The sequence below is a fragment of the Triticum dicoccoides genome, chromosome 6A, assembly GCF_002162155.2.
Source record: "Triticum dicoccoides isolate Atlit2015 ecotype Zavitan chromosome 6A, WEW_v2.0, whole genome shotgun sequence".
NCBI lineage: Eukaryota > Viridiplantae > Streptophyta > Magnoliopsida > Poales > Poaceae > Triticum > Triticum dicoccoides.
The window spans coordinates 108,687,213-108,712,160 of NC_041390.1; the positions used below are offsets into that span (position 1 = coordinate 108,687,213).

The 24,948-nt window shown below is 49.6% G+C and overlaps 2 protein-coding genes across 2 annotated transcripts in view; both read left to right on the top strand.

Moving 5' to 3' along the window:
- The window catches only part of LOC119315728 (trihelix transcription factor GTL1-like), a 21,448-nt gene extending 2,244 nt beyond the window's left edge, over window positions 1–19,204 (top strand). Inside the window, exons 8-9 of the mRNA XM_037590235.1 lie at window positions 17,662–18,739; window positions 18,812–19,204. Coding sequence (XP_037446132.1) covers window positions 17,662–18,739; window positions 18,812–19,204 — 1,471 coding nt within the window. The remainder of the gene's footprint in view (window positions 1–17,661; window positions 18,740–18,811) is intronic.
- Window positions 19,205–22,557: 3,353 nt separating this feature from the next.
- On the top strand, window positions 22,558–24,389 carry LOC119314614 (MADS-box transcription factor 16-like). Its single transcript, XM_037589333.1, has 7 exons — window positions 22,558–22,859; window positions 22,956–23,022; window positions 23,130–23,191; window positions 23,333–23,432; window positions 23,683–23,724; window positions 24,043–24,087; window positions 24,177–24,389. Exons 1-7 carry the CDS (start codon window positions 22,630–22,632, stop codon window positions 24,387–24,389), a joined length of 759 nt encoding a protein of 252 aa, XP_037445230.1. The 5' UTR covers window positions 22,558–22,629.
- Window positions 24,390–24,948: the final 559 nt, after the last annotated feature.

The following is a 24,948-nucleotide window of genomic DNA, read 5'->3' on the forward strand; positions in this document are numbered from 1 at the left end:
GCCTAGCCCTTAGGCATTGCACGCCTGGGCTAAGCTAAGCAGAGAGCAAGTACTTTGTTTGCAAGCTACAGCCGCTGCAGTGCCTAGCTTGGAGGCGCCACACTGTACAGTGCAACGCCCGGGAGCTAGGCGTTGCACTGTACAGTGTGACGCCTCGAAGCTAGGCGCTGCAGCGGCTGTAGGTTGCAAACACTTTGTTTGCTCTCTATTTAGCTCAGCCCAAGGGTGCAACGCCTTAGCACTAGGCGCTGCACTATACTGAAGGAAATATGCCCTAGAGGCAACAATAAAGTTATTATTTATTTCCTTATAATCATGATAAATGTTTATTATTCATGCTAGAATTGTATTTACCGGAAATATAATACATGTGTGAATACATAGACAAACAAAGTGTCACTAGTATGCCTCTACTTGACTAGCTCGTTAATCAAAGATGGTTATGTTTCCTAACCATGAACAATGAGTTGTTATTTGATTAACGAGGTCACATCATTAGTAGAATGATCTGATTGACATGACCCATTCCATTAGCTTAGCACCCGATCGTTTAGTATGTTGCTATTGCTTTCTTCATGACTTATACATGTTCCTATGACTATGAGATTATGCAACTCCCGTTTACCGGAGGAACACTTTGGGTACTACCAAACGTCACAACGTAACTGGGTGATTATAAAGGAGTACTACAGGTGTCTCCAATGGTCGATGTTGGGTTGGCGTATTTCGCGATTAGGATTTGTCACTCCGATTGTCGGAGAGGTATCTCTGGGCCCTCTCGGTAATACACATCACATAAGCCTTGCAAGCATTACAACTAATATGTTAGTTGTGAGATGATGTATTACGGAACGAGTAAAGAGACTTGCCGGTAACGAGATTGAACTAGGTATTGGATACCGACGATCGAATCTCGGGCAAGTAACATACCGATGACAAAGGGAACAACGTATGTTGTTATGCGGTCTGACCGATAAAGATCTTCGTAGAATATGTAGGAGCCAATATGGGCATCCAGGTCCCGCTATTGGTTATTGACCGTAGACGTGTCTCGGTCATGTCTACATTGTTCTCGAACCCGTAGGGTCCGCACGCTTAAGGTTACGATGACAGTTATATTATGAGTTTATGCATTTTGATGTACCGAAGGTTGTTCGGAGTCCCGGATGTGATCACGGACATGACGAGGAGTCTCGAAATGGTCGAGACATAAAGATTGATATATTGGAAGTCTATGTTTGGACATCGGAAGTGTTCCGGGTGAAATCGGGATTTTACCGGGTTACCGGGAGGTTACCGGAACCCCCCGGGAGCCATATGGGCCATCATGGGCCTTAGTGGAAAGGAGAAAGGGGCAGCCCAAGGGGGCTGTGCGCCTCCCCCCTTCCCCTAGTCCTAGTAGGACTAGGAGAGGTGGCCGGCCACCCCTCTCCCTCTTTCCCCCTTGGGAATCCTAGTTGGAATAGGATTGGGCGGGAGTCCTACTCCCGGTAGGAGTAGGACTCCTCCTGCGCCACCTCCTCCTGGCCGGCGCCTCCTCCCCCCTTGGCTCCTTTATATACGGAGGCAGGGGCACCTCTAAACACACAAGTTGACACAAGTTGATCCACGTGATCGATTCCTTAGCCGTGTGCGGTGCCCCCTGCCACCATATTCCTCGATAATACTGTAGCGGAGTTTAGGCGAAGCCCTGCTGCTGTAGTTCATCAAGATCGTCACCACGCCGTCGTGCTGACGAAACTCTTCCCCGACACTTTGCTGGATCGGAGTCCGGGGATCGTCATCGAGCTGAACGTGTGCTCGAACTCGGAGGTGCCGTAGTTTCGGTGCTTGATCGGTTGGATCGTGAAGACGTACGACTACTTCCTCTACGTCGTGTCATTGCTTCCGCAGTCGGTCTGCGCTGGGTACGTAGACAACACTCTCCTCTCGTTGCTATGCATCACATGATCCTGTGTGCGCGTAGGAAAATTTTTGAAATTACTACGAAACCCAACACGACCCGCATCTCCATAACACTCGACCCAAAATAGGAAGAAGCGCTCATCCAGTTCCTCCGTGAGAACTGGGACATTTTTGCATGGAAGCCCGCTGACATGCCAGGTGTTCCCAGGGGACTGGCTGAGCATCGCCTAAGAGTCGACTCGTCTGCAAAACCAGTCAAAGAGCATCTTCGGCGGTCCGCCGTCCAGAAGAGAAAGGCCATCGGTGAAGAAGTGGCTCGACTGTTGGCGGCAGGATTTATCCGAGAGATATACCACTCCGAGTGGCTCGCTAATGTCGTCATGGTTCCTAAGAAGGACAAGTCGCTCCGAATGTGCATTGATTTCAAGCACATCAACCGGGCCTGCCCGAAAGATCACTTTCCTCTCCCTCGCATAGATCAAATTGTTGACTCGACCGCGGGATGCGAGAGGTTGTCTTTTTTAGATGCTTACTCCGGGTACCACCAGATCCGTCTGTACGGGCCCGATGAGGTAAAAACAGCTTTCATCACTCCATTCGGGTGCTTCTGCTATATCACCATGCCATTCGGCCTCAAGAATGCCGGAGCCACTTTTATGCGAATGATTCAGAAGTGTCTACTCACCCAAATCAGTCGGAATGTGGAAGCTTATATGGATGATATGAAGGAAATATGCCCTAGAGGCAATAATAAAGTTATTATTTATTTCCTTATAATCATGATAAATGTTTATTATTCATGCTAGAATTGTATTTTCCGGAAACATAATACATGTGTGAATACATAGACAAACAGAGTGTCACTAGTATGCCTCTACTTGACTAGCTCGTTAATCAAAGATGGTTATGTTTCCTAACCATGAACAATGAGTTGTTATTTGATTAACGAGGTCACATCATTAGTAGAATGATCTGATTGACATGACCCATTCCATTAGCTTAGCACCTGATCGTTTAGTATGTTGCTATTGCTTTCTTCATGACTTATACATGTTCCTACGACTATGAGATTATGCAACTCCCGTTTACCGGAGGAACACTTTGGGTACTACCAAACGTCACAACGTAAATGGGTGATTATAAAGGAGTACTACAGGTGTCTCCAATGGTCGATATTGGGTTGGCGTATTTCGAGATTAGGATTTGTCACTCCGATTGTCGGAGAGGTATCTCTGGGCCCTCTCGGTAATACACATCACATAAGCCTTGCAAGCATTACAACTAATATGTTAGTTGTGAGATGATGTATTACGGAACGAGTAAAGAGACTTGCCGGTAACGAGATTGAACTAGGTATTGGATACCGACGATCGAATCTCGGGCAAGTAACATACCGATGACAAAGGGAACAACGTATGTTGTTATGCGGTCTGACCAATAAAGATCTTCGTAGAATATGTAGGAGCCAATATGGGCATCCAGGTCCCGCTATTGGTTATTGACCGGAGACGTGTCTCGGTCATGTCTACATTGTTCTCGAACCCGTAGGGTCCGCACGCTTAAGGTTACGATGACAGTTATATTATGAGTTTACATGTTTTGATGTACCGAAGGAGTTCGGAGTCCCGGATGAGATCGGGGACATGACGAGGAGTCTCGAAATGGTCGAGACGTAAAGATTCATATATTGGATGATATGGTTAGGCCAAGGGGTCAAGCCCATGAGGCTTTAGGTCGATGCAAAAAGGAGTCTTGCGGAGGCCAGGGGGCCAAACGCCGGAGACCCTGGCGTCTGGCCCTGGGCCAGACGCCGAGGCCCATGGCGTCTGGGCCAGACGCCAAGGATTGTGGCGTTTGGTCCTGGAGTCCGAGTGGGACTCTTGCCTTTCGGGAAAAACCGACTTTGAGGAGGCTTTTGCTCCAAGTTTTGACCCCGGGGCTCAACATATAAATAGAGGGGCAGGGCTAGCACCAAAGACACAAGAAGTTGATCCACGTGATCTATTCCTTAGCCGTGTGCGGCGCCCCCAGCCACCATATTCCTCGATAATACTGTAGCGGAGTTTAGGCGAAGCCCTGCTGCTGTAGTTCATCAAGATCGTCACCACGCCGTCGTGCTGACGGAACTCTTCCCCGACACTTTGCTGGATCGGAGTCCGGGGATCGTCATCGAGCTGAACGTGTGCTCGAACTCGGAGGTGCCGTAGTTTCGGTGCTTGATCGGTTGGATCGAGAAGACGCACGACTACTTCCTCTACGTCGTGTCATCGCTTCCGCAGCCGGTCTGCGTTGGGTACGTAGACAACACTCTCCCCTCGTTGCTATGCATCACATGATCTTGCGTGTGCGTAGGAATTTTTTTGAAATTACTACGAAACCCAACAGTGGCATCCGAGCCAGGTTATTTATGTTGATGTTATATGCACGAGTAGAACACAAGTGAGTTGTGGACGATACAAGTCATACTGCCTACCAGCATGTCATACTTTGGTTCGGCGGTATTGTTGGACGAGACGACCCGGACCAACCTTACGCGTACGCTTACGCGAGACCGGTTCCCTCGACATGCTTTGCACAGAGATGGCTTGCGGGCGACTGCCTCTCCAACTTTAGTTGAACCAAGTATGGCTACGCCCGGTCCTTGCGAAGGTTAAGACGGAGTCTATTTGACAAACTATCGTTGTGGTTTTGATGCGTAGGTGAGATTGGTTCTTACTTAAGCCCGTAGCAGCCACGTAAAACATGCAACAACAAAGTAGAGGACGTCTAACTTGTTTTTGCAGGGCATGTTGTGATGTGATATGGTCAAGGCATGATGCTGAATTTTATTGTATGAGATGATCATGTTTTGTAACCAAGTTATCGGCAACTGGCAGGAGCCATATGGTTGTCGCTTTATTGTATGCAATGCAATCGCGATGTAATGCTTTACTTTATTACTAAACGGTAGTGATAGTCGTGGAAGCATAAGATTGGCGAGACGACAACGATGCTACGATGGAGATCAAGGTGTCGCGCCGGTGACGATGGTGATCATGACGGTGCTTCGGAGATGGAGATCACAAGCACAAGATGATGATGGCCATATCATATCACTTATATTGATTGCATGTGATGTTTATCTTTTTATGCATCTTATCTTGCTTTGATTGACGGTAGCATTATAAGATGATCTCTCACTAAATTATCAAGAAGTGTTCTCCCTGAGTATGCACCGTTGCGAAAGTTCTTCGTGCTGAGACACCACGTGATGATCGGGTGTGATAGGCTCTACGTTCAAATACAACGGGTGCAAAACAGTTGCGCACGCAGAATACTCAGGTTAAACTTGACGAGCCTAGCATATGCAGATATGGCCTCGGAACACGGAGACCGGAAGGTCGAGCGTGAATCATATAGTAGATATGATCAACATAATGATGTTCACCGATGAAACTACTCCATCTCACGTGATGATCGGACATGGTTTAGTTGATTTGGATCACGTGGTCACTTAGAGGATTAGAGGGATGTCTATCTAAGTGGGAGTTCTTTAGTAATATGATTAATCGAACTTAAAATTTATCATGAACTTAGTCCCTGATAGTATCTTGCTTGTTTATGTTGATTGTAGATAGATGGCTTGTGCTGTTGTTCCGTTGAATTTTAATGCGTTCCTTGAGAAAGCAAAGTTGAAAGATGATGGTAGCAATTACACAGACTGGGTCCGTAACTTGAGGATTATCCTCATTGCTGCACAGAAGAATTACGTCCTGGAAGCACCGCTGGGTGCCAGGCCTGCTGCTGGAGCAACACCAGATGTTGTGAACGTCTGGCAGAGCAAAGCTGATGACTACTCGATAGTTCAGTGTGCCATGCTTTACGGCTTAGAATCGGGACTTCAACGACGTTTTGAACGTCATGGAGGATATGAGATGTTCCAGGAGTTGAAGTTAATATTTCAAGCAAATGCCCGAATTGAGAGATATGAAGTCTCCAATAAGTTCTACAGCTGCAAGATGGAGGAGAACAGTTCTGTCAGTGAGCATATACTCAAAATGTCTGGGTATAATAATCACTTGATTCAATTGGGAGTTAATCTTCCGGATGATTGCGTCATTGACAGAATTCTCCAATCACTGCCACCAAGTTACAAGAGCTTCGTGATGAACTATAATATGCAAGGGATGAACAAGACTATTCCCGAGCTCTTCGCAATGCTGAAAGCTGCGGAGGTAGAAATCAAAAAGGAGCATCAAGTGTTGATGGTTAACAAAACCACTAGTTTCAAGAAAAAGGGCAAAGGAAAGAAGAAAGGGAACTTCAAGAAGAACAGCAAGCCAGTTGCTGCTCAAGAGAAGAAACCCAAGTCTGGACCTAAGCCTGAAACTGAGTGCTTCTACTGCAAGCAGACTGGTCACTGGAAGCGGAACTGCCCCAAGTATTTGGCGGATAAGAAGGATGGCAAGTTGAACAAAGGTATATGTGATATACATGTTATTGATGTGTACCTTACTAATGCTCGCAGTAGCACCTGGGTATTTGATACTGGTTCTGTTGCTAATATTTGCAACTCGAAACAGGGGCTACGGATTAAGCGAAGATTGGCTAAGGATGAGGTGACGATGCGCGTGGGAAACGGTTCCAAAGTCGATGTGATCGCAGTCGGCACGCTACCTCTACATCTACCTTCGGGATTAATATTAGACCTAAGTAATTGTTATTTGGTGCCAGCGTTGAGCATGAACATTATATCTGGATCTTGTTTAATGCGAGACGGTTATTCATTTAAATCAGAGAATAATGGTTGTTCTATTTATATGAGTAATATCTTTTATGGTCATGCACCCTTGAAGAGTGGTCTATTCTTATTAAATCTCGATAGTAGTAATACACATATTCATAATGTTGAAACCAAAAGATGCAGAGTTGATAATGAAAGTGCAACTTATTTGTGGCACTGTCGTTTAGGTCATATCGGTATAAAGCGCATGAAGAAACTCCATACTGATGGACTTTTGGAACCACTTGATTATGAATCACTTGGTACTTGCGAACCGTGCCTCATGGGCAAGATGACTAAAACACCGTTCTCCGGTACTATGGAGAGAGCAACAGATTTGTTGGAAATCATACATACCGATGTATGTGGTCTGATGAATATTGAGGCTCGAGGCGGATATCGTTATTTTCTCACCTTCACAGATGATTTGAGCAGATATGGATATATCTACTTAATGAAGCATAAGTCTGAAACATTTGAAAAGTTCAAAGAATTTCAGAGTGAAGTTGAAAATCATCGTAACAAGAAAATAAAGTTTCTACGATCTGATCGTGGAGGAGAATATTTGAGTTACGAGTTTAGTGTACATTTGAAAAACTGTGGAATAGTTTCACAACTCACGCCACCCGGAACACCACAGCGCAATGGTGTGTCCGAACGTCGTAATCGTACTTTACTAGATATGGTGCGATCTATGATGTCTCTTACAGATTTACCGCTATCATTTTGGGGTTATGCTTTAGAGACGGCCGCATTCACGTTAAATAGGGCACCATCAAAATCCATTGAGACGACGCCTTATGAACTGTGGTTTGGCAAGAAACCAAAGTTGTCGTTTCTTAAAGTTTGGGGCTGCGATGCTTATGTGAAAAAGCTTCAACCTGATAAGCTCGAACCCAAATCGGAGAAATGTGTCTTCATAGGATACCCAAAGGAAATTGTTGGGTACACCTTCTATCACAGATCCGAAGGCAAGACATTCGTTACTAAGAATGGATCATTTCTAGAGAAGGAGTTTCTCTCGAAAGAAGTGAGTGGGAGGAAAGTGGAACTTGACGAGGTAACTGTACCTGCTCCCTTACTGGGAAGTAGTTCATCACAGAAAACTGTTTTAGTGACACCTACACCAGTTAGTGAGGAAGCCAATGATAATGATCATGAAACTTCAGATCAAGATACTACTGAACTTCGTAGATCAACCAGAGTAAGATCCGCGCCAGAGTGGTACGGTAATCCTGTTCTGGAAGTCATGCTACTAGATCATGATGAACCTACGAACTATGAAGAAGCGATGGTGAGCCCAGATTCCGCGAAGTGGCTTGAAGCCATGAAATCTGAGATGGGATCCATGTATGAGAACAAAGTATGGACTTTGGTTGACTTGCCCGATGATCGGCAAGCAATTGAGAATAAATGGATCTTTAAGAAGAAGACTGACGCTGATGGCAATGTTACTGTCTACAAAGCTCGACTTGTCGCAAAAGGTTTTCGGCAAGTTCAAGGGATTGACTACGATGAGACCTTCTCACCCGTAGCGATGCTTAAGTCCGTCCGAATCATGTTAGCGATTGTCGCATTTTATGATTATGAAATTTGGCAGATGGATGTCAAAACTGCATTCCTGAATGGATTTCTGGAAGAAGAGTTGTATATGATGCAACCGGAAGGTTTTGTCGATCCAAAGGGAGCTAACAAAGTGTGCAAGCTCCAGCGATCCATTTATGGACTGGTGCAAGCCTCTCGGAGTTGGAATAAACGTTTTGATAGTGTGATCAAAGCATTTGGTTTTATACAGACTTTCGGAGAAGCCTGTATTTACAAGAAAGTGAGTGGGAGCTCTGTAGCATTTCTGATATTATATGTGGATGACATATTACTGATTGGAAATGATATAGAATTTCTGGATAGCATAAAGGGATAGTTGAATAAAAGTTTTTCAATGAAAGACCTCGGTGAAGTTGCTTACATATTAGGCATTAAGATCTATAGAGATAGATCAAAACGCTTAATTGGACTTTCACAAAGCACATACCTTGACAAAATTTTGAAGAAGTTCAAAATGGATCAAGCGAAGAAAGGGTTCTTGCCTGTGTTACAAGGTGTGAAATTGAGTAAGACTCAATGCCCGACCACTGCAGAAGATAGAGAGAATATGAAAGATGTTCCCTATGCATCAGCCATAGGATCTATCATGTATGCAATGCTGTGTACCAGACCTGATGTATGCCTTGCTATAAGTTTAGCAGGGAGGTACCAAAGTAATCCAGGAGTGGATCACTGGACAGCGGTCAAGAACATCCTGAAATACCTGAAAAGGACTAAGGATATGTTTCTCATATATGGAGGTGACAAAGAGCTCATCGTAAAAGGTTACGTTGATGCAAGCTTTGACACTGATTCTAAATCGCAAACCGGATACGTGTTTACATTAAACGGTGGAGCTGTCAGTTGGTGCAGTTCTAAACAAAGCGTCGTAGCGGGATCTACATGTGAAGCGGAATACATAGCTGCTTCGAAAGCAGCAAATGAAGGAGTCTGGATGAAGGAGTTCATATCCGATCTAGGTGTCATACCTAGCGCATCGGGTCCAATGAAAATCTTTTGTGACAATACTGGTGCAATTGCCTTGGCAAAGGAATCCAGATTTCACAAAAGGACCAAACACATCAAGAGACGCTTCAACTCCATCCGGGATCTAGTCCAGGTGGGAGACATAGAGATTTGCAAGATACATACGGATCTGAATGTTGCAGACCCGTTGACTAAGCCTCTTCCATGAGCAAAACATGATCAGCACCAAGGCTCCATGGGTGTTAGAATCATTACAGTGTAATCTAGATTATTGACTCTAGTGCAAGTGGGAGACTGAAGGAAATATGCCCTAGAGGCAATAATAAAGTTATTATTTATTTCCTTATAATCATGATAAATGTTTATTATTCATGCTAGAATTGTATTTACCGGAAACATAATACATGTGTGAATACATAGACAAACAAAGTGTCACTAGTATGCCTCTACTTGACTAGCTCGTTAATCAAAGATGGTTATGTTTCCTAACCATGAACAATGAGTTGTTATTTGATTAACGAGGTCACATCATTAGCAGAATGATCTGATTGACATGACCTATTTCATTAGCTTAGCACCCGATCGTTTAGTATGTTGCTATTGCTTTCTTCATGACTTATACATGTTCCTATGACTATGAGATTATGCAACTCCCGTTTACCGGAGGAACACTTTGGGTACTACCAAACGTCACAACGTAACTGGGTGATTATAAAGGAGTACTACAGGTGTCTCCAATGGTCGATGTTGGGTTGGCGTATTTCGAGATTAGGATTTGTCACTCCGATTGTCGGAGAGGTATCTCTGGGCCCTCTCGGTAATACACATCACATAAGCCTTGCAAGCATTACAACTAATATGTTAGTTGTGAGATGATGTATTACGGAACGAGTAAAGAGACTTGCCGGTAACGAGATTGAACTAGGTATTGGATACTGACGATCGAATCTCGGGCAAGTAACATACCGATGATAAAGGGAACAACGTATGTTGTTATGCGGTCTGACCGATAAAGATCTTCGTAGAATATGTAGGAGCCAATATGGGCATCCAGGTCCCGCTATTGGTTATTGACCGGAGACGTGTCTCGGTCATGTCTGCATTGTTCTCGAACCCGTAGGGTCCGCACGCTTAAGGTTACGATGACAGTTATATTATGAGTTTACATGTTTTGATGTACCGAAGGAGTTCGGAGTCCCGGATGAGATCGGGGACATGACGAGGAGTCTCGAAATGGTCGAGACGTAAAGATTCATATATTGGATGATATGGTTAGGCCAAGGGGTCAAGCCCATGAGGCTTTAGGTTGATGCAAAAAGGAGTCTTGCGGAGGCCAGGGGGCCAAACGCCGGAGACCCTGGCGTCTGGCCCTGGGCCAGACGCCGAGGCCCATGGCGTCTGGGCCAGACGCCAAGGATTGTGGCGTTTGGTCCTGGAGTCCGAGTGCGACTCTTGCCTTTCGGGAAAAACCGACTTTGAGGAGGCTTTTGCTCCAAGTTTCGAGCCCCGGGGCTCAACATATAAATAGAGGGGCAGGGCTAGCACCAAAGACACAAGAAGTTGATCCACGTGATCTATTCCTTAGCCGTGTGCGGCGCCCCCAGCCACCATATTCCTCGATAATACTGTAGCGGAGTTTAGGCGAAGCCCTGCTGCTGTAGTTCATCAAGATCGTCACCACGCCGTCGTGCTGACGGAACTCTTCCCCGACACTTTGCTGGATCGGAGTCCGGGGATCGTCATCGAGCTGAACGTGTGCTCGAACTCGGAGGTGCCGTAGTTTCGGTGCTTGATCGGTTGGATCGAGAAGACGCACGACTACTTCCTCTACGTCGTGTCATCGCTTCCGCAGTCGGTCTGCGTTGGGTACGTAGACAACACTCTCCCCTCGTTGCTATGCATCACATGATCTTGCGTGTGCGTAGGAAATTTTTTGAAATTACTACGAAACCCAACATATACAGTGTGACGTCTAGCCCTGAGGCGTTGCACGCCTAGGCTGAGCTAATTAAGCAGAGAGAAAGTACTTTGTTTGCAAGCTACAGCCGCTGCAGCGCCTAGCTTGGAGGTGCCACACTGTACAGTGCAACGCCTGGAAGCTAGGCGTTGGACTGTACAGTATGGCGCCTCCAAGCTAGGCGCTGCAGCGGCTGTAGGTTGCAAACACTTTGTTTGCTCTCTGTTTAGCTCAGCCCAAGGGTGCAATGCCTCAACGCTAGGCGCTGCACTATACAGTGTGACGCCTAGCATTGAGACGTTGCACTCCTGGGCTGAGCTAAGCAGAGAGCAAACAAAGTGTTGGCAACCTACAGCCGCTGCAGCGCCTAGCTTCGAGGCGCCACACTGTACAGTGCAACGCCTCAGAGCTAGGCGTTGCACTTGTACTTAGAAATTTTTTTGGCACATGCACACATATTCTGATGAGGAGAGATAGTAGTTCACGACACATAGCAAGCAAAGAACTGTGAAGACAACATATGCACAAAGTACTTCACGACACATACTAGTTCATAATACATATTACTTCACAACACATAGTAGATCACAACCAAATCGAGAAGGACGGATAGTAGTTCATGACACATAGTAGTTCACAACCAAATCGAGGAGGAGAGATAGTAGTTCATGACACATAGTAGTTCACAACCAAATCGAAGATCATAGTTTAGAGGATAACATGATTATCGTCCACAAGCAAGTTGAAGATGACATAGCTCTATTGCGTAGAGCAAGGCCCCTTTCCCTTCTTCTTCTTCCTCTCTTCTTCCTCTTCCTCCTCCCCTTTCCTTATGAGGTGGACCTCCTTAACCACCCTCTCCATGAATATCTTGTCCTCCCTCTCTTTTTTTTCGGCTGTAATTGCCCAAAGCTTCATGGTTCCTTCTTCAAAATCCTTTTGACGCTTCTTCCGTGCCTCCTCACATTTCCTCACCAATGCTTGCTCCCTAGCGCGCATCGCATTTGACGCTCTCTCTTTTGCCGTCCTCTTCTCCTCAAGCTCCTCTTTCTTCTTCTTCTTTAGCTTGGCTGCATCCTCCTCTCTAAGCTTCTTCGCAGCCTTCTCCCACCATCCCGCCATCTCATCTTCGCCATCCTCCTTCATTGTTGATTTGTTGGGTTGGGAAGCCCCCATACTTACAATGAGTGAAACATAATGGTTAGTAAAGACAATAAAAACAAATGGAAGCACATGTAAAAGAAGAACATATGAAAAAGAGGAACATATGAAAAACAAGAACATTTGAAACATTATAGTTAGTGAGCAACATACGGAAATGGTCCATCGAGGTATCCAAACATTCCTCTATAACGACCTTGTCCTTGTCCATCACCACGGCCAAGTCCATCACCAAGGCCAAGACCATCACCACGGCCAAGTCCATCACCAAGGCCAAGACCATCACCATGACCAACACCACCACCATGAGCTCTACCACCACCACGGCCTAGACTACCACCACCACGGCCTCTTGTAAGTCCTAGTTGTCGACCTCTTTGTTGCCTAGATCCTCTTTGACTAACACTTGGTTGGCTTGGCACTTGTTGGCTACCACTTGGTTGGCTTGGCACTTGTTGGCTACCACTTGGTTGGCTCCCACTTGGTTGGCTTGGCACTTGTTGGCCATCACTAGGTTGGCTCCCACTTGGTTGCCTTGGCACTTGTTGGCTACCACGTTGTTGCCTTCGCACTTGTTGGCTACCTCTTGGTTGGCTTGGCCATGGCTAACAACAACCTAGGGTTTGTGGCGGCCATGGCTAACAACAACCTAGGGATTCGGTTGTATACTTCCTCCCAAGTACCATACAACATCTTATATGCGGCTTGCTTCGCCTTCCATGCCTTGTCGTACTTCACCTTGTAATGAAAGATGGCTTTCACAAGGTCAATGACATGTTGGACGCTCATTGTTGGAAGTGTGGATATTGAGTTGGAGAGCCTGTAAGCGATGAACTCGGACGTGAGTTGTCTGTGGTCTTGGGACACAATCTTGCCATCCACCCTTTTGCCTCGGCACATGTGAGTTGGCACACAACTCACTACGTGCCAAGCGGGACCTCCTTTCCATGGTCTTGCACGCACAATCCACGGACATATTTCATCTTCACATGCACATGCAACCGTGTAGCGCACATTGATGTCCGAGTGCACCACCTTGTGTGGACGATAATGCGTAACCGAGTAGTTGTCGAGCCACATCTTCAATTCCAACAAGGTTTCAAACTTAGACCCTTTAGCAATCCGGTTCTTGTCGTCTCCCAAATCACGGTGAGAGCTTGGCCTAACCCCAAGAGATATAGATTTGCCACCATCCACAACGGCTTCATCCGCGAGACTAACATCCTTGAACAATGGTGTCTTGTGATCCCGACCGAATACCTTCTCGAAAGTTTTGGCCTCCTTCACCGTGAACCCCTCCTCATCAACTTATTCATCGGGACCTTCGTCATCCGAATCTGATGCATATGCACGGGAAAAAGGGATGGAATGGTCCATTGTCTCTTGCAAATGATATTTGTCAAGATCACCCACATTGTTGTCATGGAGATCAACTTCATTGTCATCGTCCGTATACTCATCATTGTCCTCTTGCAAAGCTTCATCTTCGTTGTTTGTAAACGGGCTCAATGTTGGCCTCACTTCTTGGGTCAAAAGAGGTTCAACAATTTCATCTCGCTTCAAGGGTGGGGGGCTACTAGCAACCAAAGGGGAGGGTTTTCGGTTCAAGTCCAAATGCAAATTTGAATCAACCTTCTTCGTTGCAAATAACTCAAGAGCCTTGTCAAGTGAATCGGCCACCGTTTCCTTGTATGCAATCCAACGTTGCTCCGAGTTGATACGCATTGTCTTCCAACGGATGTGCATTCCAAAACCTACATTATGCCTTCCCTCCAACTCAATGATATCACTAGGGTCCATCCAATTCAAATCTTTCCTCACTTGTTGCAAGAGCTCCGCATAGCTAGGACTACTATCAAACATCATATCAAGCTCATCCGGATCCGGTTCAATATTGCCTTTCAAGAAGGCGTCTTTGTCCCCATGATGAACAAACACACATGTTCTTCCCATCCCTGTAAGCATTCAAACAACACGACGTAACATTGCTTCCATGAGTACTAATTTAAGGATTAACACGGAATACAGACCCTAATATATATATCAAACAACAACCCTAACCCTAACCATAACCATAACCCTAACAATAACCCTAACCATAACCATAACCCTAACCCTAACCATAACCCTAGCACCAACATAAGAACACCCATAAGAATAACCCTAACATACTAACAAAGCCTAATCATAGGAAATTGGCAAACAAAGATCTCACATCTCCATGCAAATCTCTAGATCCAAACAAAACTAGGGTTTCCCCAAACTAGCATTACTTGGATCAAAACAAGGGGATCGGAGAAGATTACCTTGAGGGAGGGTATGACTTCGAAATCCATGGACAAATTTGCAAGATTTGAGAAAGGATTTGAGAGGGGAAGAGAGTGGGAGAGGGGGCAAAGCTCGGGTTGGGGTGTGTGGGGTGGGGGGAGTGGGGGAGGGGGGCCAAGCCGCTGGATAAGTCACAGTGCAGCGCCTCCGAGCTAGGCGCTACACATTACATGTGTGGCGCCTTGCTCGGAGGCGCTGCACTACTGGGTGCGGGCCCAAGGGCTGCCACGGTGGACAGGCGTGCAACGCCCCAGAGCTGGGCGTTGCACCGTAGGATGTGGCGCCTGCGTGGCGGGCGCTACACAAAAGGGTCAGCGCTGTAAAATAGTTTCATGGGCAGTTTATTCCGTGAATTGATTCTGTCCCAAGGTCAAAATTGTCAAATTTGCCCCGTGTAGGTGGTCTCGTCCGTTGCCGGAGAAAGAAACAAGTGTTGTCGTCTTGTCTTGCTGAGGTGGGCGTACCAGGCGGCGTTCTGGCTTCGCAGGACCGGTGTACCACTGCTTTTTCGTGCTGCAGGTGCTGCGTGGAGAAGGGCAGACGAGCCTCGGGTGCTTCTGCGATTTGCATTGTCGGTTGGAGTACTGTGCACATATGCTGGTATGCTCCATGGAGGACGACGCCATGGCATGCATGCATCTGCGTGATCTTGTGGCAGGTTTTGGAGGAAGGGGGCAAGCAAGAGCGTGCGTACGTGGGGCAGTTGCCGCTTTTGTGCAAAAACAAAGCCTGTCCAAAGCGTGGGGTGTGCGGCAGAGGGCGGCCGATCCTGGTGCAAGGCTGCCAACGATCGACATCTCCATCTCCTGTACAGTCTGCAGGACAGGAGCTCGCACCGCACCGTCCACACCGCATGTCTTGCGTGGTCACGGGATACTCCTCCGTACGGTGGATGAGAAGGGGAGACGACGGGGTTGGTGCTTCTCTTCTGTTATGTGTACGTCCGCCAGCGATGCTACACTTACGCTCAACTCGTACGGGATTGTTGTTAAGGGAACATGTGTCAATATTTGGTTGGAAGTTGAAATGAGGAGGACCCCACAGTAAAAATCAGAGGGCACAAAGATTGGTGGGGAGAGAATCCGTAGTAGGAAATCGTGCAATGCTACCCGTAAGTGTAGCATTTTTGAGCCCTCGCTGCTCCTCCATTTCTAAATACAAGCATTTCTAGGGATTTCAATACGAACTATATATGAATGTATATAAATATATTAAAGTGTGCATTCACTCATTTTACTTCATATGCAATTCGTATTGGAATCTCTAAAAAGGCTTATATTTAGGATCGGAGGGGGTAACAATTTTATACAAATCTGCTCGAACACAGTACGCGTGGAGTGCCACGCCAACACGTGCAGGCTAACCACATCTATATCTATCCAGAGAACTCCCTGAGTTACAGAAAAATAATAATCAACTATTGGTTCTCACTCGCGCGGGCCGAATAGCAATTTACAAAAAAAGAACCATGAAATTTCACATATACGTGTCAAGGCCTGCAACCCTCCAGCCCCCTTCTTCCGAAATAAACCCTATCTCTTCATCTCCTCTTCAACGAATCCAAGGCGACACCGTCTTGGAGGTCGACGCTTCCATGGAGCCGTGACTTCGGGATCCAGTGGAGTTCCCTCGTGACTATGCTATGTACCGTATCCATGGCCTTCTATCGCAATTGGGAACCTGTTTACGATGGGTTTGGGTTAGGCTTACGAGGCATCGATGACCAGTTCTTGTTCTTCATATCTTGGACCGGAAAGTAAGTTTTTTTTGTGCGGATTGGTGTGAGTTGTTATGAGAAACTGATAGTAGACCTTAGTTTTTGGGGATTGAGGGTAGATTTGGAGATGATTTGAGGGGATTTGGGCTGGGGTTACTCTAGCAAGGTCGAGCCGCATGACCTTGCGCCGCTCCTCCTGCAACCACCTCTCAAAATTGGCGATGCTATGGTCGGCCGCGTCGGGTTTGTTGGTGTACACTACACGACGGCAGAGGCGGAGGACAAAAAAAAAATTAACGTGTGGCAACCATCCGCATGTCCCGTCATCCGCCTCATCCTGGCCAGCCGCCACGTACTTTCTAGGATTGCTGCTGTGTGCGAGTGTAGTTTTTGTTTTGAGAATCGCCCTCTCGGCAATTTATTTAAGTGTTAGGCGGATTTGTATCCGATTGTACAAGATCAATCAGATAAGCAGGGATTACATCAAGAGACAAAGAGCTAACACCAATATTAAGCACGTCCTAAGTGCACGCATGAACAGCTCTATTCGATCCTCTCTTGACCCATTGAAGCTTGAATCCTTGAAATTCTTGGAGATATATTTTCATCTCCCTACAAGCCTTGCTTCATGCGTGCGTAGTTGGTTGGTGGCTTGGTGCATCAATGGATCAACGCTATGGCTGGTCCGTGCATCGTGTACTGGCTTCGTGGGGGTCTGTGATCGATTTGTTTGTGGGCTACGTCTGCGTGGCCCAGTTATCAGCGAACGGCCTCTCGCTCTCGTAGCGTCCTTTCGCAGCGTTGCATGGTAGCCAGGATATCGAGCGATAGCAGTAGATGCATAGGTATAAAAATTTCATTCCATCTAATCAAAGTATGGCGGCCGCCATGCCTTGCCCATTGGGGTCCTCCGCCAGTGCACGACGATGTATCTTAGGCGACACTTTTGTGGGCAAAAGGTTCACTAATCGCATGTAGTCCATATTAAAATATCTAAAACAGTTTATTTAAATGTAAGACTAGCGCCAAAGGTATTATCTGTGAACAACGGAGGGAGCGGTACTTTTCGTTGCTCGTTGAGAGATCAGGATCAAATTCAAATTCAAAAATGGAAGACTCGTAGGGTTGATACTTTTGCAGGGGCATCCTGTTACTCTCTCTCTCTCTCTCTCTACCTCTGCCTTCCTCCCCACGCACGCATCTTTTTTCACCACCCCCTCCCGTGCATCCGTCCCCTATTCACCTCCCTCCCGTCCCCAGCCAGCGCCGTCGCCTCCTCTCCGGACCTGGTGCCGCCGAGAAGCCGCCCATCACCGAGGCCAGCAGCTTCCCCGCCGACGACATGCTCGGCGACTCCGGCGGCAACGGCGGCGGCGGGCCGTGGCCTGTCCGCAACCAGTGGCCGCGGGAGGAGACGCTGGCGCTCATCAGGATCCGGTCGGAGATGGCCGCCGCCTTCCGCGACGCCGCCGTCAGGGGCAAGGTTCCCCTCTGGATCTGGGAAGAGGTCTCCGGCAAGCTCGCGGAGCTCGGCTACGAGAGGAGGAGCGCCAAGAAGTGCAGGGAGAAGCTCGGGGGCATGCACAGGTCCTACAAGCGCGCCGAGCAGAGCCGGGCCGGCAGGCAGGACGGCAGGACCTACCGCTTCTCCGAGGCGCTCGACGCGCTGCACGCCGCCACCGCCCGCGCGTGGCTGCAGAAGCACCAGGAGCAGCTGCTGATGGTCCTCGGCGGCCGCGGCCCCCCGCAGCCGCACGCCGCCTTCTCGGCGCCGCGGCCGATGAGCGCAATGCCGCCGCCGCCGCCGCCGCCGCCGAGGTTCCCGATCATGCCGGCTCCTGTTTCCTGGGCGGCGCCTGCGGCGGCGGTGGAGCTCCCCCAGCCACCTCCCGTCTGTCTGCAAGGCCTGAGCGTCCCGTCCATGTCCGAGTCTGGGTCCGACGACGACGACGGGCCCGAGGACGGCGAGATGGCGGCGGCGACCGGCGACGGCCCGGGCGGCCTCGGCAAGCGCAAGCGCGGCGGCGTCAGGAAGAAGATGATGGCTTTCGTGGAGGGGCTGATGAAGCAGGTCGTCGAGAGGCAAGAGGAGATGCAGCAGCGGTTCCTGGCGGCCATGGAGAAGAGGGAGGCGGAGCGCGCGGCGCGGGAGGAGGCCTGGCGCCGGCAGGAGGTGGCCCGGCTCAAGCGCGAGCAGGAGCAGCGCGCGCACGAGCGCGCCGCGGCGGCCGCGCGTCACGCCTCCGTCATCGCCTTCATCCAGCGCGTCGGCGGGCAGGCCGCGCAGGTCCCGCCCGTCGTCTTCCCTACGCCGACGCCGACGCCGACGCCGACGCCGATGCAGTTCCAGACGTCGCTGCCGTCTCAGGCCAGACCGGAGCCCATCGCAGCCGCGCCGCTCCAACGCCACCCACCGCCGCAACCTCGACAGAAGCTGCCGCCGCGACGAGCCACACCACCGCCGCCGCAGCAGCAGCAGGCCATCCCAGCTGCGCCGCTCCAATGGCAGCCACCGCCGCCGCGAGCCACGCCGCCGCCGCAACCGCAGTCGCAGCCCATCCCAGCTGCGCCGCTCCAATGGCAGCCACCGCCGCCGCGAGCCACACCGCCGCAGCCCATCCCAGCCGCGCCGCTCCAATGGCAGCCGCCGCCGCAACCACCACAGGCACAGCACAAGGAAATGACGCGGGAAGAGGCGCACTGCCCCCGACTTCAGCCGGCTCATCATCACTCGCCCTGGTTCCCGCCGCCATGGAGCAGTGCTTCTCCCAAGTTTGCAGATCACAGCTTGCAGCAGTCGTAGAAAACAGTGGTTCTTTTTGAGAGCATGCAACAGCGAGCGAGCGGTGAAGCACGGAAGGCGCGCTGCAACCGGTCAAATTTCTGCTACCACCAATTTTCATGTTCAGGATTAAAATCAAAACAAACTTATGTTTTTGTTGTGAGCGCGAGAAGACGATGTTTTATGTCCAAGGGTTAAAACGAAAAAAAAACTTATGTCATTTTTAAGACGGTTGCACAAACAAACAAGCGCGGTTAATGGCAACGGGAGTTCCATGAGTCCAGCATTTTTCTGTATGCAAATTCCATGGTAGCACTGCCAGCTCTACTCCACGGAGGTGACGTCTCGTCTTGTGTTCTTCCTCCCCATGCATCAAGACACTCTGCACCGGCAGTACCAGCTAGCATGGCGTAGCATATGCATGCATGCATGCAGCTAGCGTGCACCGGCCTGTAGCTAGAACCCTGCCGTGCATGTGTTTGATTTGGTTTTAGTCCTTTTGCAGTACTCTCTTTATTAAAGGGCGCAGGCAAAAGTGTTTCTTTCTGCACAGTTGAACGGAACTGGACTCGTCCGGTGCCGGAGAAAGAAGCATTGCCGTCTTGTTCTGTTGTTCTGTTGAGGTGTTGTGGCAGTGCAGGACCGATGTAAGTACTACCTGCTTTACATGCTCGAAACTGCTGTGTGGGGGAAGGGAGGAAGCGCCTCTCGGGTGCTTCTGCAATTTGCGTTGTCGCTACGAATAGTACACAGATGATAACTCCGGAACCTCCGTGCATGTTCCCTCAAAAAAAAAAAAGGAACCTCCGTCCATGCAGCCGTCTGTTTTTTGTTTGTGGTAGGCTGGTAGCCATAGAACGAAATCCAAGGTGGCAACCAAAAGCGTATGTGGAGCAGTTGCCTCTTTGTGTGTAAGACAAAGACCGGGCCCTCTCTGCCCGTGGTTGCACCAGATCCAGATGGCCGGCAAATATGCAGCTGCCGCGGCGACATCTCCATCTCCGGTGCAGGAGGAGCTCGCATGCATGCATGCATGGCACCGCATGTCTGTCACGGCCTTGCAGCGATTTCGTACGTGCCAACGTCTAGCTCCTTCCTGCCCGTTGCACGTTTATTTTGCATGCCTATTTTCCTGACGGAAATTGTTTCCTGCATGTCGCGAATGTACTACTCCCTCCGTTCTGAATTACTTGTCGCATATATGGGTGCATCTAGATGTATTTTAGTTCTTATACATTTATTTCCGAGACAAGTAATTCCGAACAGAGGGAGCACGTAGCAATTTGATGGAGTGCCCTGGTGCATGATGCTACTGCTAGTACTACATCACTGCCACTAGCTAGTGTTATTTATGCAATGGTATTCGGAGAAGCAGTAAAAACTGCAGCACGCTTGTTTGCAACCCAAGCACATGAGACGAGCCTTGGAGAGAGGAAAGCAGGTTGGCGAGCTCTCGCCCTGCTACAGTCTTTCAGACTTTGGTGATACGGTGGATCAGGGAGGGCTACACGGATTGGTTCTTGTGTGTGCTTTGGACGAGCCGGCCGGTGACAGGAGAGATGACATGGGGCGCTCGCGCGCTCACCTGCCCCGGCCTGTCTGCTCTGCTCTGCTCGCTGCCCCTGCACCGCAGCCTGCTAGCCTCTGCAGCACTGCTCACCTGAGGTCATCCATGGAAGGAGCCCTCGACATGGTGTGTGTCCGGTGTGTGATTTAGCAGTTTAATGGCCCCAAACTTGTAGTATGCACTACTTGGCTAGGAGTAATAATAATCGATTTAGCTACAGCTCAACAAATGCAACCATCGTTCCAGTTCCGCTCACAACGCCGTACGTGCAGCGTGTCATGGATTCATGGTGCATCATCTCGTTTGGACGAAGGAAAAAAAAAGATCTGCCCCTCATCCGTTGAATTCCTGTCGTACTGGCAATCCTGTCCAAGGCCCTGGGCACATGCATACTTGAACCTTGAAACGTTTCTTGGTGCAGCTGCAATCAAACGTTCATGTGAGAGCAACTCCAACGGGAATACCCATTTCATCCGCCTACGTTCGTTTGGGTCAGCGTCAACAAAAACGCCGGCCCAATGCGCCGACCCATTTCTAATATCCGTCCGGCTCGCGTCCACGCGGATCCATTTCAAACCCAAAATTGCGCCTGAAATGCGTCGGTGCGGACACGCCGTGCGCCCCCTTGATGTCCGCCGCAGTCCCACTTGTCGCCCGGCCAACCACCACTATGGAATGTTTGCGAACCCGTTATTTTTAATGGAAGCGTGTGGTGGGGCCGGCCTCATCCACTTCCAACGCCAGTCCACATCTGGCCACATCGTGCTCCCTCGCCGGCGACCAGGAACCCTAGCAAGCCCAAACCATCATGGGGTTTTTCGTTGGCAAGGAGAGGGGAAAGCTGACCCACGGTGCGAGCTCTTCCCGCGGCTCGCCGGCCCTTCAGCCGCCGCCTCCTAGACGCGGCTCGCCCCCGGAGCGGCAACGTCTGTACATACCAGTCCACCCCGAGCGGTGGCACTGGCAGTACCGCCGGCCACTACAGTATCCGGATGTCAACCCGTCTCACGGCTGGCATCTGGATCCGCAGCGGATCCCGATTTCGGCAGTGCCACGCACGCCGCGGGCGCACGTCAAGGAGGTTCGCCGGCGTCGCGAGGCTCTAACTCCGGAGCAGCGGCGGATGCGTGCCTACGTGCCAGACTCCCCCAACTAGGAGCGCTGGTTCGCTCTAGAGCACGAGAAGAAGCGCCGCCAGGGCGTCCACGTCGACCACGACGTTCCTCCCCCGCTGCCTGAGGTTCCGTCGCGCGAGCAAGACGAAAAGGCGGCGTACCAAGCCGCCCTCGAGCTAGCCCCACAACAGGCGCGGGAGGCGAGCAGGATCGAGGAGGGGGCCCAATGGGATGGGATGGACCGCACCCTCGCCTTGTCGGCGGCAGGGGACTCCGTCCATGTCCCACTCTTCGACTCGCCTCGGCCGCCGATCATCGTCGAGTCCAAGTCGGAGCCGGAGCGGAAGCGCTCGCCACCTCCACTCACTTGATCGGAGGAGTCTTACACGTAGACCGGCGCGTACCGCGAGCTGCCCAGCAAGCAAACCAGCCTGCGATCGACGCATCCCGTGCTGTACAGCAGCCAGCATCGCATGTTTGTCTTCCGTGCGTGTGGACTTGCACCACTAGCAGTGCCCGTGCTCGTGCACCTCCCCGAAACGCGCACACCGAAACGGAGCGCACTCGCTCGGCACCAGACCAGACCAGTCCACCACCACCGCCGGTGGTGCTCCATTCCCCACCTCTACAGTCTACTAAACCCAGGCGGCTGAAGAACAGGAGGCTAGCCGGCCGATCACCGCGCGCCTCCCCATTTCTTCCCCCCTCGTTGCGTCCCGTCGGTCTCGACGACGCCTGCGCGGTTGCTGGATCGCTCGGTCGAGATGGGGCGGCTGGGCAAGTTCGAGATAAAGCGGATCCAGGACGCGACCGGCAGGCAGGTGTGCTACTCCAAGCGGCGGTCGGGGATCATGAAGAAGGCCCGGGAGCTCGCCGTGCTCTGCGACGCCCAGGTCGCCGTCGTCGTGCTCTCCTCCACCGGCAAGCACCACCACTTCTGCAGCGACGGCGCCGAGTACGCACGCAGCCAACTCACTCCATGCATCCGATCCATGTTGCTTGGTTAAAATCACTAGCTAGCTAGCTGCTTGCTTGATTACCTCTCTAAGGCAGCTTCGTCTTGTTCTTCTTCTTCACGTGCTACGTACAGCATCAAGGGGATCTTGAACCGCTACCAGCAGGCCACCGGGACCAGCCTGTGGACCGAGCAGGATGAGGTTGCTCGCTGCTTCTCTATCTTGCCTCCATCAATCTTCTTCTATAGCCGTAACACTCTCTCCTTTCTTCGATTTGGCTGATTTGCTTCGGTTTGATTTCATCGCAGGAAATGCAGCGCACCCTGAGCCGGCTCAAGGACATCAACCGGAACCTGCGCACCGAGATCAGGTCAACCACTTTCCTTCTTTCGTTTCCGAAGCATTCTTGATTCTTTGATGGGGAAGAGGATTTCCCAGCAAGCTAGCTAGATTGAATTGATGTGGAGATCGACCTGAATATATATGCTGTTTGTTCGTATGTGGAGCGCAGGCAAAGGATGGGGGAAGATCTGGACGCGCTGGAGTTCGGGGAGCTGCGCGGGCTTGAGCAAAGTGTCGACGCCGCTCTCGAGGTGGTTCGCCAGAGGAAGGTACAAACCCGAGCTCATTAACTGATTCAGGATTCGATAAATTCCTATGTACGTAGCTCTTTGGTGGATCTATACGAGTTATCCATCTCTGGCAGCAGAGGCTTAAGAAGTGGTTGATTTATTTAGTTTTGAAGAATTAGTTTGGGTTTTCTTGTTTAATTTCGTCTCATGTACATGCATGTATTGCTTCATTTAACAACATGACAGCTTGATTAATCTTGCTCTTTTTTTTTTCGTTTTGATTTTGCAGTATCAGGTGATCACCAGGCAGACTGAAACCTACAAGAGGAAGGTGAGAACTTTTCCAGACAGTTCTTCTCTATGAATTGGACTTCATGACCTGCATCATGCATGGAGAACAGCATGCATGAGTTTTTCCCGAAAATTTCACTCTGAATGCATAATTTTACTTGAGAGGTTTCTCAGTGACAATGCCCTTAGACAGGCCACAAAGAGCATGGCAACATGTGTGTATGTGCCCCATCTGGAGACTGTAACATGTCTTTTATATGTAGAGTCTAGCTCTTGTCATTCGGTCCCTCCTGGCGTACAATCTTGTTGCATTCGTGTACTAATAATACATGCTTGCTCTTGAAATCCACATGTGCAGGTGAAGCACTCCCAGAAGGTATACAAGAGTCTGCAGCAGGAGCTGGTGAGCTCTCTCGCTCCCTAGCCATCTCTATAGCAAACGATCATGCATGAATCCGAGCTGACGATGATGCATGTGTACCATGTACGCAGAGCATGCGCGAGGACCCCGTGTTCGGGTTCATGGACAACCCGGCGTTCGGGTTCATGGACAACCCGATGATGGGCGGGTGGGACGGCGTGGCGGCGGTGGAGATGGGCGGTGGCGGCTCGGAGGCGGACATGTACGCCTTCCACGCGGTGTCCAGCCAGCTCGATCTGCACGGCATGGCCTACCGCCGCTCCGACTGCCCGCTCTTTGGTTAATCAGTCATGTCAGCCGCTCCTGGCTTATATATCGAGTGACCGATCGTGTGATACTTAGTACAACAAAAGAAAATCTGTGTGCGAGTTGCATGTGTGTTTAGAGTTTCTTGGTTTGAAAATTTTGGAGATTGTAGAAACATGTTGTTTGAAGATTGAAAAATCCAGATTTTTCTGAGGTTTTTGAGAAATTTGTTTTTCTTTTGAATGTTGGGAGCATGTGAGCATTTATGGTAGGGTGTGGGAATATGTAAGACAGGCACGGATTAGCAATTTTATGGAGTGGTCAGTCAGACGTGCATGCTCTTGATCGTGGTAGCATCGCACGGTCAAATCGAAACTTGCTCTTGCCATGCCTTCTCTTCCCTCTTCTTCGTTTGGTTGGTGCGACAACATCAACACGGAGGCCAAGGCAGCAATGCAAGTCCATGGTTGGCACAGTACAACTCGTTCTCTAGTCCTCCTCAACCATTCCATCTCTCTCTCTCTCTCTAGGTCTCTAGCTTGCACAATATGTGATGTGTTCGTATACAAATATAACGTGTCTTGTTGTGTTTGTGCT